This window comes from Oryx dammah, unplaced genomic scaffold (genome assembly GCF_014754425.2).
Source record: "Oryx dammah isolate SB20612 unplaced genomic scaffold, SCBI_Odam_1.1 HiC_scaffold_2, whole genome shotgun sequence".
Classification (NCBI taxonomy): domain Eukaryota; kingdom Metazoa; phylum Chordata; class Mammalia; order Artiodactyla; family Bovidae; genus Oryx; species Oryx dammah.
In genome coordinates this window covers 127668-143146 of record NW_024070186.1, presented here as the reverse complement: position 1 = coordinate 143146, position 15479 = coordinate 127668, and the positions used below count along the sequence as shown (strand labels likewise).

The 15479-nt window shown below is 45.7% G+C and overlaps 1 protein-coding gene across 1 annotated transcript in view; it reads left to right on the top strand.

The window, feature by feature from the left end:
- KAT2B (lysine acetyltransferase 2B) overlaps window positions 1-5608 on the top strand; it is a 116984-nt gene extending 111376 nt beyond the window's left edge. Inside the window, exons 21-23 of the mRNA XM_040235472.1 lie at window positions 60-123; window positions 222-306; window positions 3566-5608. Coding sequence (XP_040091406.1) covers window positions 60-123; window positions 222-306; window positions 3566-3759 — 343 coding nt within the window. The 3' untranslated portion in view covers window positions 3760-5608. The remainder of the gene's footprint in view (window positions 1-59; window positions 124-221; window positions 307-3565) is intronic.
- The last annotated feature ends 9871 nt before the right edge of the window (window positions 5609-15479 follow it).

Below are 15479 nucleotides of genomic sequence, written 5' to 3'. Positions count from 1 at the left end.
GCCTGGCAGGGGGGCAGGATGCTAACCCTTGCTGCTTCTGTGTGCCCTTTCCTTCCAAGTAAAGAGGCCAGAGACCCCGACCAGCTGTACAGCACGCTCAGGACCATCCTGCAGCAGGTGAAGGTGGGTGTTGGCTTCTCCTCCCCTTCACGCACAGATTTTGAAGTGATTTCCCACATGGAATTTCTGTATTAGATACCTTACTCTTTTCTTTACCCAAGAGCCATCAAAGCGCTTGGCCCTTCATGGAACCCGTGAAGAGAACAGAAGCTCCGGGATATTATGAAGTTATAAGGTTCCCCATGGGTAATGCCATTAACATTTTCTAAGTATAGACTAAAGCTCTGGACGGCGGTGTGGGGGACAGCGGGTGGCCGAGGGTGTGCTTCTCTTTCGTAGGGTAGGGCGCGTGTGCCGAGCAGTGGAGGGTTAGGAGTGTTAGAGCACGGAGCGGGCACCAGGGTGTCAGAGCAGGGAGCGGGCACCGGGGCGGGCAGGGGCTCAGAGCAGGGAGCGGGCACTGGTTGGGTGTGTTCTTAGAGGCAACTCTGCTGTCGTGGCAAGGTTGCTCCGTCAGTGTGAGCTCAGATGGCAGCAAAAACTGTGCTGTTTGAACACAACCTTGCTTCTAACCTGTTGGGCTGCAAGTGGAAAAGGATCAGCTTGTCCCCTTGGTAGCTTTGAGAGCCTGAGAGGTTTGGAAGGTAAGCAGGTGGAGTTAGCTGAACCCACTGGCCCGCTGTCCTTGTGGACAGCAGTGGCCGTCCCCGCTGCGGTGACTCTCCCGGGCGCTCGATGGAGACTGGGGGGCTCACTAGTTGGACTCCTGTGTCCCACACCGAAAACAAACAGAAGATGCCTTTAGAAGTGTAGACCCATGGGATTCCTGCTGAGTCTGCGCCAGCCTAAAGTGAACGATTAAGGGAATCAGTTGAGAATCCCCAAATTAAACTAATGTGGCACTGTGCAGATTGAAGGCCACTAGCTGAATTTCTTGTTTTTCCAATCAGTTGTGGGGCCATCTTTTGGGAGGGAGCCTGCAGTTTCTGTCCCTTTTCTCCCTGCAGTCTCCTCGTGCTGAGAGGACGTTAAGTGAAAGGAGAGGGAGCAGGGCCCCTCGGCGCCTGTAGCAGTCGTTTGCGGATGTTTTCTCTGGCCTTAGTTATCTCAGGAGTGTTTCCATCGTGCAGTGGGGGTCCAGTGGTCTAACGGCTTTGCAGTGAACACACATGCTTGCCATTTTCTTTCCCTTTTCTCTCGGCCTTGTTTCCGTGGATTTCAGTCTGAAAGTCCTAGTGAGGGTGGAGAGAGTGGAGAATTCTAGATGGAAGGCTGACCTGGGCATTGGTAATTCCCATGATGTGGAAAGGGCTTCCCAGGTGGCACTGGTGGTAAAGAACCTGCCCGCCGGTGCAGGAGACGCAAGAGACGGGGTGGATCCTGGGTCTTGGAAGACCCCCTGGAGGAGGGCCTCGCCACCCGCTCGTGTGTGTGCCTGGAGAATCCGTGGACGGAGGCCCTTGGGAGCTGCAGTCCACGGGGTCGCGGAGAGTGGGACACGACTGAGCGACTCAGCACACGCGCACGATGTGAGAGCGGTGCTGGAGCCCTCGAAGCCCCTGTCCAGGCCTCAGTGGCCTTTGCAGCCTTGTCGCTGGGGCTGCCCCAGGCCCTCCTCCTCAGCCCTGCCCACTGATTGTTACCACTGGTGTTTGATCACCTTCTGTGACCCGGGCCATTTGGTCAACTGAAAGATTCTAAGAAGGTCAGAGGAAGGAAGGTGCTGTCGGTTTAGAGGAGAGAGAAGAAGGAAGCGTGCAGCACTGGCTGCCACTGTGCAGAAAGGTCCAGACGCTTTCGCGACTCTCCTGCCGTCCCCAGCTGTTCCTTCGTCCTCTCTTCTGAAGAACAGTTGGAAAGGTTTAGGCTAAGCTTCTTTGTGTCAAGTTTCATTCCCCACCCTCCGCCTCCACCTGTTTTTGCTAGCACCCGTCTTCCTTCTAAACATTTTAACACGTTCTCAGCCACCAGTAGCGGGCATTTAGGTGGAAGGAAGGGTAAGCCTCCACTCTCCCCCAAGGAAGGTGGTGGCTCTTCATTAAACGAGAACACGTCCTCACCTGCTCACTCACTCCTCTCCTGCTCACTCGCACTCGGGAGACGGTTCCTGGGGCGTCTGCTGAGCCTTCACACACTTTTCAATTTTTGTCTCCCTCCAAACTGTTTGAGAAGAAAGTGGAAAGTTGAATGTACACATGTGATGACTTATTTCTAACCAAGGTAGGCTTTGATCATAAAAAGAAAAAAGACAGGCTTTAATCAAAGGAAATGGGAAAGCAGGTATTTCCCGTGTCTCCTTTCGAGTTTTGTGGTAGATTTAGGAAGGATCTTGATGCAAATCAGTTTCTGCCCATTTGGGATGTTGCACATAAATTTATTTATCTTATTAAATGATAATCCCAGTGTATTTAAATGTCTTTCCCTCTGGAAAATTTGATAATAGAGTGGGAATTTGGGTTGTTGGTAGTCAAAAGCATTTCTTGAGTGGTTTTGACTCATGCTTAATTTATATATAAATTTTTACATGCTTAGTTTATGCAATTTTTCTCATATTCTTTTTCATTTTGGTTTATTACAAGATATTGAATATAATTCCCTGTGCAACACAGAAGAGCCTTGTTGTTTATCTGTTTTATATGCAGTAGTGTATATCTGCTAATCCAGTTTAATAGTTGATGTGATATTTAATGATAGAAACAGGCTTACAGACAATTAGGGACCTATAAACAGACAAATGTCAGCATCTTCTAATCTGCATGGAATTCTTTAAATTGGTTCTGAGAGTGAGAATAAAGAAGCCCCATTCTATTCTTACAAGTTTAGATGAAGCACTGTTTTCATTTGTAAAGTAAAGCAAGTAGATATATTGGAGAAATATTCTTTTTACAATTGTCTTGCAAGGTTTACAGGCTTTAGAAAATATTTGATTAAGTAAAAATATTTGATTTGTCATTCGTATTTCATCAATGGGGCATGACACTAAATTCACCTGAAACATTTTACATGCAAGGCCACTGGTGTACTTGCAGACGTATTTATGATCTGTTTCCTGACTTTAGTTCTGTCTCTGCAACACCAAAACAACTGGGAGGTTAGAGAAACAGACTCATCCTGATTGTTTAAGTAATGAGTGTTCCAGCCGCTGCACTCCATGTAGGCAGAGCCTCTTCTCTATACTTTTGAGTGAGTAGCTCACAGCACTTAGTTTCTCGTACTTATTGCTGCTGATCTACTTAGCTTCCTTGCACTGACTGGGGGATTGCGCCAGATGCCTACTACTGGCCCTTCAGTGTTCAATCACTGATTTTGCACAGGATACTCTCACAAAAGAAAGGACACAAGCCTCAAGAACTGTTTTCCTTGATCACATGAATCTCTCTCAGACAAACTGTTGAGGTGGTGGAAATGTGGGCAGACTGACGATACATTTCTTTCCCAGTCTCACTTTTGTGACCGAGTGTTTGAAAGGAGTCAAAAATTGCTAATATTTTTTTTTCCTGTGTAGATCTGAAAACCATGAGTGAACGCCTCAAGAATAGGTACTACGTGTCTAAGAAATTGTTCATGGCAGACTTGCAACGAGTCTTTACCAATTGCAAAGAGTACAACCCCCCTGAGAGTGAATACTACAAGTGTGCCAATATCCTGGAGAAATTCTTCTTCAGTAAAATTAAGGAAGCTGGATTAATTGACAAGTGATATTTTTTTCCTCTGCTTCTTAGAAACTCACCAAACAGTGTGCCTAAAGCATGGTTTAGTTTTACAAAGAGTTGGACATAATGTATTGAAGATACTTGTAACAATTAGCACTTTTGAAAAACAAAAAACCTCTTAGCTTTTCAGATATGTATTTAAATTGAAGTCACAGAGCATTTCTATTTTACGGAATAGATTCTAATCATTTACTACTATTAATGTCAGTTTCCTACGGCATGTCCATTAGCTGAGTGTTCAGGGCTAGATGATCAGGGGTTTCCTCACGACTTGTATATGAGGACACTGCACACAGTATCAAGATCTGGGGGAATGCAGAAAATTTTCAGACCGTGAATGTTTCCATTTTTTTCTAATGGAATGTGAGAGTTTACTTTTATTTTATTCTGAAGGACTTTAAAGGAAGGGATACGTGATAAAAAGCCCATAGAAGGTGAAGCGTGAGGTTTGAAGGCTCATGGTGGACTTTATATACATATTTTTAAACACTCATCTAGACGAGGTGCTTTGAGCAGTTCTGAAAATGCGGTTCCAGAGAAGCAGCTGCTTTGGTTTCTAAAGAAGAAATTCTAAATAATGCAGGCTTTTTTATAAGCGTCTGGGTTTTTGATAATTCTGTCTACCTGCAACAAACTTGTGAGTGCATAACCACTATCTTAATAATTATTTTCTCTACACGAGTCTATAATACTATATTTGACTTTGCTTATGCAGGCCATAAGTTCTAAAAGGCAATTTCTTGGGCCACAAAGGCATCCATTTGAAAACACTTGAGATTGAATTAACATGCTTTAATTTAAAAAGATGTATAATCTATACCATGGATCAAATTTAGTGAATCCTTCACTTTTTTTACAAATCAAGATTTTTTTCCCTTTTCTACAATACACTCAGCCCAACTGATGATGTATTTATGGACACTTGTCCTTTGGCGTCTCCAGATTATATTCATTTTGGAGATGAATTCAGTTACCACCAAGACCTTCTGTCAGTATTTTAACGCCTGCTTTGGTACAGGGTAATAATATCCCACTAAAATCCATCATACAGCCTTGTTAACCTGTCTTGGGATTCTGGCTTCATGCTGGGATTTATTTCCTCATTAACACTACACTGAAAAGTGGGACGTCTGCAACCCTAGCTCTGGGGGAACCAACTCATACAAAGCAAACAGTGGCCGTCTTGATGGTCTCGACACTAATTTTTATGATACAAATTTATAAACTGATTTTTGTAAAAGGACTAGGTTTTAAAGGTGTCTTTAACTCAGTGTTTTCTATCAGCATAAACTAATTGAAATGATCATTTGATAGACATTGGACACAGTTGCCAGAGAATCTGCGTGAAGGAGAAAGCCCTGCAGATGGCCGAGGAGTTGGAAGGATGGTTTTTAATGTGTAAGATACACTCAGAATGCTCACAACTGAGAAATGCCTCAGCTTTTTAAAGAGACCACCTTGAGTGGCGTCTAGATTTCTAATGAAGAATGATACAGTTTGGATTAAGTATCTTGGACTGGTTTTAAACAAGTGCTTTGTCTTGGATCTGCTGAAGCACCTGGCCAGCTTGGTATCCTGTGAAACGTTTGTTATTTTCTGGGTAGACATTCTTATAGAGTATTGTCTTTAAAATCAGATCGTCTCTTCTATATTGAAAGCATTTTTATGTTTTCTAATTTAAAAATTAATATTTTCTTATAGATATTGTGCAATAAAGCTGAAGTAGGATGTGTGGTTTTTGCAAATGCTTTAACAGCGGATAAAATTTTACATTTGTAAAATTAATATATTGTATTGGTACAAAATAGTTTTAAATTATATTTTAAAAAGCTCTGTCTGCTGGTATGTTTTCTTCTGATGGATTTGTGTTTAACGGGGCAAATGTATGATCTGGTTGATGACTGACTACATCCTTAGTTCTTAGGATGTAAGTATTTTGAGGGAGGTGTTCAGAATTGTTGCATTTGTGGGAAGTTTTATAAAAATTCACAGCCCATACTGAGAGATTTTCAAGAGGAGAGACACTGTGTCTCTTGAGTAATCTACGGCATCTTGCTGGTTGTCACTTACCAAAAAAGAAGAAAAATCCAGCTAAAGAAGTGGTCTTGGTTTTAGAAGCAGCCACCTCATGCCCCCGTTTTTCCTGCTTTGCATCTGTGAGATAGATGAATAAGGAGACACCCCTCCCTCCCAAAAAAATACAACTGATTTTTAGACATCTCCGATATGTTTCTAATGTTATTCACAGTGCTGAAAAAACTGTATCCTCCTGGGGTGTGAGTATCCACCAAAGAGCACCATTCTTCCTTTCTGAATTCTGAGCCAGCTCAGCAGTCGAAGGAATGAGGCACACAACGGCCAGAGTGTCTTTATTAATACTAGAAGGCGTATCGGAGAGGGTGACGTGTGTGTCGGAGAGGGTGACTTCCGCATCTGCAGGGGCTAATACTGAACCTCGGGCCGTGGCTGACTCACCAGCGGCTCCGCTCCCCGTCCGTCCTGTTTCCCGCGGGGCAGGGCCTCTCCCCTTGAGCTCCGTGCTTGGCCCGGGCAGCACTGCCCTCCACAGCAGGCCCACTCCGAGGACGCACAGGAGAGGAAGGAGCGGCCAGCCCAGGCCAGGCCCTCATCTAAGTGAGTCTGAGGCGAGCTGCTCCTGGAGGGGAAGGCGTGGGGAGCACGTGCAGCCGACGGCGTCCTCCTGGGGGCAGTGGGCACGTGGAGCGTGACTGCCTCCCTCCCACCCCAACCCGTTTTGATGGTCCAACACTGGTTGTAGTCATGATAAAAGAAAGCATTGTGGTTTTCTTGTTACCTGGAAGTAAAATTTGTAGTTATGGAACCTAAGAAGTAGAAACGGGGTCAGACTGAGGTACCGTGGCCAGCTTAGTAATGTGTCGCCCCTCTAAGCTGGTGTTCCTCAGACCAACCCTCGCGGTTTTGTGTAAGAGGTGCTAGAGCGGCCTGAGGGAGGGCTACTGGCCGCAGCCCTCGGCCTGCGCCGTGTTCTGAGCTGCTCTGCTCTGGCTCTGGCCTCACCTTTCTTAACAAAGTAGAAAACCCGAAGAGAAGACCAAAGCCACTCTGGAGTCTCAAAAGGCATGATGGCCGCACGTTTGCAGTTCAGTCACTCAGTCATGTTTGACTCTTTGCGACCCCATGAACTGCAGCACACCAGGCCTCCCTGTCCATCACCAACTCCTGGAGTTTACTCAAACTCATGTCCATCGAGTCGGTGATGCCATCCAAACATCTCATACTCTGTCGTCCCCTTCAACTCCTGCCCTCAATCTTTCCCAGCATCAGGGTCTTTTCCAGTGAGTCAGCTCTTCCCATCAGCTGGCCAAAGTATTGGAGTTTCAGCTTCAGCATCAGTCCTTCCAGTGAACATTCAGAACTGATTTCCTTTCGGATGGACTGGTTGGATCTCCTTGCAGTCCAAGGGACTCTCAAGAGTCTTCTCCAGCACCACAGTTCAAAAGCATCAAATTAAGGTAACTTTTTTCTTTATCATCATGAAATACATGTTTAGATTTGTTGACTATTCATTTATCCCTGGCAGGAAAAGAGGGATGTGTTTGCAGAGGTGGAGGTTGCGGTGGGAGGAGGGCGGCAGGGAGAGAAAGCGGTGCCTTTCCCCGAGTCTCAGGCTTTTAGTGATGCTTTCCCCTCTGGGTGCATCAGCGCTGTTTGGTAGCAGATGGAGGCCAAAAGGGAAAAATAGGGTCAGTAATGTTCCGGTTTGGGAAAGAGATAAGCATGAAGCTAGAAAAACAAGAAACAATGCAAAGTGGAAGAAGGCTTTCAGGGGCTCTTTAGAGAAGTAGTTTCAACAAAGTAAACAGGACTTTGGGGGTGCGAGAACACCCGTAAATATCATAACAAGTTTTCAGATGTGATTCATGTATATTTAGGCCTTGGTTTCTTCATGGTAGAATCTTTTTTTTTTTAAACAGAATAAGGAAGCTAACAATGTCAAAGCTAAAGATGTTCTTTGGGTTTATTTTAAAAAGCAATATAATTTCAAAAAAGCATAGAAAAGCCAGAAAAACACAAGCCAGCCTTCTTCCCCCCTCCTATTACGGGGAAGTCTGGCACCACCTTGGCAGAATTAGCTTAAAACATGAGAAACCATACGGGTTATTTGTGTGTGTAATTTTCTGAGCTGAACTGAAGGTTACCAGTTTTTGTTTGTCTAAGTTTGAAGTTTTGTTTTCTGAGAGATCCCCTGGAGAATGTTGGACTAAAGGACCTTCTCAATGCACACGCTCATAACCATTCTGCGTGCCTGCCCCCTTGGCTCTTGGATGCTCCCTAAAGTTCACTGATCTCTGTGCTTTGCTCTGCTAACCTCACATTTTTGACAATAAAAGATGGATATCTAATTTACACTTTAAAACGTCTAAGAACAGAGAATCTGCCTTTTTGTACAATTGGGCTGTCCAACAATAGACACAGGCAAAGGTGATAAAGTCGTTAGGTTGATGTCGGCTATTGTAAAGAGTTTGAGGAGAACACGCTCTTGGTTCATGCGGAGTCTGTGATCAGGCTCCCAGGCGAGTCTTTGCCTTCAGAGTGCGCTTCAGCCATCGCAGCAGCACTGTTTCTCCTCAACACACCCCAAAGGCTGTGTCCAGCCACTCAGCCACGCTCCACTCTCTGCAACCCTGTGGACTGTAGCCCACCAGGTTCTTCCAGGAAAGAATATGGAGTGGGTTGCCCTGCCCTCCTCCAGGGGATCTTCCTGACCCAGGGATCTAACCCAGGTCTCCCACATTGCAGGTGTATTCTTTACCATCTGAGCCCCCAGGGAAACATACATTTTCGGTTGAAGTATAGTTGATGTACAATGTTGTGTTAATTTCTGCTGTAGAGCAAAGTGATTTAGTTTATATATATATACACACACACACATTCTTTTTTTATATTCTTTTCCATTGTGATTATCACAGGATATTGAATATTGTTCCCTGTGCTATAAAGTAGGACTTTTTTATCTGTTCTTGCTTTTTAAAAAAATACTAATTTATTTGGCTGTGCTGGGTCTTCGTTTGGGCAGGTGGGGTCTTCGGTTTCTGCTGCAGCCTGAGGGATCTTCAGTTGTGACTTGCAGACTCTCAGTTGCCACCCGTGGTGTCTAGCTCCCTGGCCAAGGACTGAACCTGGGCCCGCTGCACTGAGCGTGCGGAGTCTTGGCTGCTGAACCGCCAGGGGTATGCCATGTCCGTTGTGTGGGGAAGCGCTCGCCTCCGGCTCCCTCCGTCCCTCCTCCCGCCCTCCGCAGCCACAAGGCTGTTCTCTGCGTCTGTGCTTCTGTTTCACGGGACGGTTCATCTGCGGCACGTCTTCATATAAATGATGTCATATGGTGTTTGTCTTTCTCTGAGTTACTTCTCTAGTTCCATCCTCGTTGCTACAAATGGCATTATTTCATTCTTTTTATGGCTGAGTAATACTCCCTCTATATATACACACACAAACACATGGAGAAGGAAATGGCAGCCCCTCCAGTATCTTGCCTGGGAAATCCCATGGGCAGGGGAGCCTGGCGGGCTTCAGTCCACGGGGTGGCCACGGAGTCGGCAACAACACATAGACACACACACAAACGCAGATACACAGACACAAACACACACTACATCTTGTTCATTCATCCATCAGGGCATTGACTGCCGCTTACACACACACACACACTCGGGGCATTGATTGCCGCTTACACACACACACACACACCATCTTGTCCGTTCACCCATCACACACACACAAACACACACACCCACTCACCCCCACTGTCCGTTCATCTATCAGGGGGCATTGATTGCTCCTTCCGTGTCTTGGCTGCTGTAAATATGCTGCAGTGAACATTGGGGTGGATTACCTTTCTGAAGTCAGCTTTGTCTGGATACATGTCCAGGAGGAGGGTTGCAGGAGGCAGCTCTAGTTTTAGTCTTCAGAGGACCCTCCCTGCCGCTCCCCACAGCAGCGGCACCCACTCACACTCCCACCAGCAGTGTGGGAGGGCTCCCTTTTCCCCACACCCTCTCCCGCACTTGCTGTAGATTTGGATGATGGCCGTTTTTGACCACTGTGGGTGGTGCCTCACTGTAGTTCCCATTTGCGTTTCTCTAATGATTAGCAATGTTGAATGGCTTTTCATGCGCCTGTTGGCCACCTGTCTCTTTCGGAGAAATGTCTGTCTAGGTCTTCAGGCATTTTTTGATTGGGTTGTTTTGCTGTTGTTGAGTTATATGATCTGTTTGTATATTTTGGAAACTAAAGCTTTGGAGGTCACAAATGTTATTTCCTCCTGTTCCACAGGCTGTCTTTTTCCCCTGGGCAGATATGCATGGTTTCTCCCAGTACATTCTTGATCCCTTCTTTCCTCTCTAGAATCTCTGTCGTGTGTAGGGTGGCACATGCTCCCTTGAGCCTCTAATTTTCCCTGATCTCACTTCCTGTCTGCTGGTCTGGCTGGCTGACTCCACTGTCGTCTGCCAGAGCGCGGACTCAGCCTGGTGCGTTATTTTTGGTCTGCAGCGCCTGCAGCCTAGCTTTCTGTCTCAGTGAATGTGTTTCCTGAGGTTTCTTGGCTCCTGTTTCTAGTTCCTTCTTATAAACATCCACATTTCTGTCAATAGCTTTTCGTAATCTCTTCGGTGTTTTTATTATCTCCTTTTTGAACTCTAGACTGAAGACATCTTTTTCGTTGTCCTTTCAGAGTTTTCTTGATCTTATAACCGGGGATGGGTTCCTTTGCTCCTCAATTTTATTTGTATTTCCCTTGCTCTGTGAAAGTGAAGTCGCTCAGTCCTGTCCGTCTCTTTGCGACCCCACGGACTGTAGCCCACCAGGCTCCTCCAGCCACGGGATTTTCCAGGCAAGAGTACTGGAGTGGGGTGCCATTTCCTTCTCCCTTGCTCTGTGAGATTGGGAGAAAAAAATCACCTCCTGTCTTCAAGGGCTGTTTTTGTGGGAGTGCCGCTTGCAGGGTTCAGGTTTCTGGGGCGAGGGCCGGCGAGTGTGGATGCCTGCTGCTCTGCCCCCGGTGGGTGCTGGCCTGCGGGCGTGGCGGCTGCTGCCCGCCCCGGAGCCCGCGCCTGGCGGGCACGCCTGCAGCGCCTGGAAGGGGGCCCGTGGCCGAGAGCAGCGGGAAGAACGCGGCTTCTGGGGCCCAGCGGCTTGTGCGCACCGCCTCCCGCGCTGCCCCCAGGCCTGGGCCTCAGCCCCCAGCCTCCCCCGACACGCAGACGCCCGACTCCGGCTGGGGGTGCGGGGCTGCCCCCGAGGCAGGTGACTGCCCCCCTGGGTGCCGGCCTCTGTCCACCTGCGAGAGCGGCTCTCTCCCCAGGCGCACTGAAGCGCTGCTCCGTCCCGGCCGACTTCCCTGCCAGTGTGGGGCCTTTCCAGACTTTTCTCATGCCCTACCCCGGGACATGGAGACTTCTCTCACCCTTTCAGAAGTCTGAAGTCCTCTGCTAGGGGCTCCGTGGGATTCCGGTCAGCACTGTCCCACGTGGGATGTGTTCTGGATGTGTTTGTGGGATTCTCGATCCAGAGTCAGGATTATTAAACTCAGAGCAGCACCAGCGACGTCTACTGCTAAAGAGTGATCATCTGGTGCGTTGCACGAAGTGTCTAAAGACTATGTATCTACATATTAACTGTAGTTCAGATTCCTTTTATACTATGAATTCTTACTATATTCCACATTAAACATTTTTTTATGCATAAAATGACAAGAATACAAAGGTGAGTTGCCAGCTTTTGAGACTAAAATCTATTATTGGAGATGAAATGTAAGCCATGTGACAGGGTATAATGTGGATTCAGAGGTGGGATTGTGAGGCCTGGGTGAAAGCTGATAGTGCTCTGGATGGGGCATCAGCCACCTCCCTAAGGAGCCTGGGCTTTACTAATAGGCTCACAAGCGCTGCTGAAACTGTGTGTGTGTGTTTGCGTGTGTGTGCACCAGACGAGAAAAGCTGGAGGCACACGTCACAGAGGTCAGACACAAACGGCTGCCGTGAGATGCAGCTTGCGGAGGTGGTGCCAAGGGGGGCTTCAGTCAGCACACAAGTTGATAGAAAAAAAACAAGTATATGGTATTGCTTACATGTGGAATCTAAAAAACAGTAAACTTATTTACAAAACAGAAACACATACAGAAAACAAACATGGATGTAAAGGGTTAAGCATGAGAGATAAATCAGGAATTTGGGATTAGCAGACACACACTGATACGTATAAAATAAACGCGGGCCTAGTGTATAACGCAGGACACTGTTCGGTAACTCGTGATAATCTATAATGGAAGAAAATCTGAAAGTCACACACATGCACACACACAGAAGCCCCACAGGTGGTGCAATGGAAAAGAATCTGCCTGGCGATGCAGGAGACACGGTACATGTGGGTTCGATCCTTGAGTCAGGAAGATGCCCTGGAGAAGGCAATGGCACCCCACTCCAGGACTCTTGCCTGGGAAATCCCATGGACGGAGGAACCTGGTGGGCTACAGTCCGTGGGGTTGCAGAAGAGTCAGATATGACTTAGTGAGTAAGCGACGACAACAACAGAAATCAAACCAGTAGGGCACTCGCACGAAGAAATACAGTTACATGGAACAGGACAGAAAGCCAGAAATAAACCCTCACTCTATGGTGAACTAACCCACAACAGGGGAGGCAGGAATATACACTGGAGAAAAGACAGTATCTTCGATGAGTAGTGCTGTAAAAACTGGACTACTACTTGCAAAAAAAAAAGAAAGAAACTAGAACATTCTCTAACACACAGAAAATTAAAATAGTTTAAAGACCTAAATGTAAGACTGGATACTATAAAACTCCTGGAGAAAAATATAGAATAATCATGGACATAAACCATAGCAAGATCTTTTTGGTGCTGTCTCCTCTGATCAGTTTAGTCGCTCACTCGTGACTGCATGGACTGCAGCACACCAGGCTTCCCTGTTCATCACCAACTTCCGAAGCTTGCTCAGACACAGGCCCATCAAGTTAACGACGCCATCCAACCGTCTCATCCCGTCATCCCCTTCTCCTGCCTTCAATCTTTCCACCATTAGGGTCTTTTCCAATGAAGCAGTTATTCCCAACAGGTGGCCAAAGAATTGGAGTTTCAGCATCAGTCCTTCCAGTGAATATTCAGGGTTGATCTCCTTTAGGATGGGCTGGTTGGATCTCCTTGCAGCCCAAGGGACTGTCAACAGTATTCTCCAACACCACAGTTCAAAAGCATCAACTCTTTGGCACTCAGCTTTCTTTATAGTCCAACTCTCATATCCATACATGACCACTGGAAAAGCCATAGCCTTGACTAGACAGACCTTTGTTGGCAAATAATGTCTCTGGTTTTTAATATGCTATCTAGGTTGATCATAGCTTTTCTTCCAAGGAGTAAGTGTCATTTAATTTCATGGCTGCGGTCACCATCTGAAGTGATTTAGGAGCCCAAGAAAATAAAGTCTGTCACTGTTTCCACTGCTTCCCTATCTATTTGCCATGAAGTGATGGGACCAGATGCCATGATCTTAGTTTCCTGAATGTTGAGCTTTAAGCCAACTTTTTCACTCCTCTCTTTCACTTTCATCAAGAGGCTCTTTTAATTATTTTTCACTTTCTGCCATAAGGGTGGTGTCATCTGCATATCTGAGGTTATTGATATTTCTCCTGGCAGTCTTGATTCCAGCTTATGCTTCATCCTGCCCAACATTTCGCATGATGTACTCCGCATATAAGTTAAATAAGCAAGATGACAATATACAGCCTTGATGTACTCCTTTCCCGATTTGCAATCAGTCTTGTTCTGTTATTTCTTGACCTGCATACACATTTCTCAGGAAGCAGGTCAGCTGTCTGCTATTTCCATGTCTTGAAGAATTTTCCACAGTTTGTTGGGATTCTCACAGTCAAAGGCTTTGGTGTAGTATATAAGGCAAAAGTAGATGTTTTTTCTGGAACTCTCTTGCTTTTTCAGTGATCCAGTAGATGTTGGCAATTTGATCTTTGGTTCCTCTGCCTTTTCTAAATCCAGCTTGAACACCAGGAAGTTCATGGTTCACGTATTGCTGAAGCCTGGCTTGGAGAATTTTGAGCATTACTTTAGTAGCGTCTGAGATGAGTGCAATTGTGCGGTAGTTTGAGCATTCTTTGGCATCCCATTGGAATGAAAACTGACCTTTTCCAGTCCTGTCACCACTGCTGAGTTTTCCAAATTTGCTGGCATATTGAGTGCAGCACTTTCACAGCTTCATCTTTTAGGATTTGAAATAGCTCAACTGGAATTCCATCACCTCCATTGCTTCCTAAGGCCCACTTGACTTCACATTCCAGGATGTCTGGCTCTACGCGAGTGATCACACCTTTGTGATTATCTGGGTCGTGAAGATCTTTTTTGTACAGTTCTTCTGTGTATTCTTGCCACCTCTTCTTAATATCTTCTGCTTCTGTTAGGTCCATACCATTTCTGTCCTTTATCGAGCCCATCTTTGCATGAAATGTTCCCTTGGTATCTCCAGTTTTCTTGAAGAGATCTCTAGTCTTTCCCAGTCTGTTGTTTTCCTCTATTTCTTTGCATTGATGACTGAGGAAGGCTTCTCTCTCCTTGCTATTCTTTGGAACTCTGCATTCAAATGGGTATATCTTTCCTTTTCTCCTTTGCCTTTCACTTCTCTTCTTTTCTCAGCTATTTGTAAGGCCTCCTCAGACAACCATTTTACCTTTTTGCATTTCTTTTTCTTGGGGATGGACTTGATCACTACCTCCTGTATAATGTCATGAACCTCCATCCATAGTTCATCAGGCACTCTGTTTATCAGCTCTAGTCCCTTAAATCTATTTCTCACTTCCACTTTATAATCATAAGGGATTTGATTTAGGTTATACCTGAATGGTCTAGCGGTTTCCCCTCCTTTCTTCAATTTTAGTCTGAATTTTGCAATAAGGAGTTCATGATCTGAGACATAGGTTTTTGTCTTGTTTTTGCTGACTGTATAGTGCTTCTCCATCTTTGGCTGCAAAGAATATAATCAGTCTGATTTTGGTGTTGGCCATATGTAGAGTCTTATCTTGTGTTGTTGGAAGAAGGTATCTGCTATGACCAGTGTGTTCTCTTGGCAAAACTATTAGCATCTGCCCTGCTTCATTTTGTACTCAAAGGCTAAACTTGCTTGTTACTCCAGGTATCTCTTGACTTTCTACTTTTGCATTCCAGTCCCCTATGGTGAAAAGGACATCTTTTTTGGGTATTAGTTCTAGAAGGTCTTGTAGGTCTTCATAGAACCGTTCAACTTCAGCTTCTTCAGCATTACTGGTTGGGGCATAGACTTGGATAACTGTGATATTGAATGGTTTGCCTTGGAATTGAACAGAGATCATTCTGCTGTTTTGAGATTGCATCCAAGTACTGCATTTCAGACTCTTGTTGACTATGAGGACTACTCCATTTCTTCTAAGGGATTCTTGCCCGCAGTAGCAGATATAATGGTCATCTGAGTTAAATTTTCCCATTCTGGTCCATTTTAGCTCACCGATTCCTTCAGTGTCGATGTTCCCTTTTGCCATCTCTGGTTTGACCACTTCCCATTCACCTTGGTTCATGAACCTAACATTCCAGGTTCCTTTGCCAGTACTGTTTTTCACAGCATTGGATTTTACTTCTATCACCAGTTGCATCCACAGCTGAGCG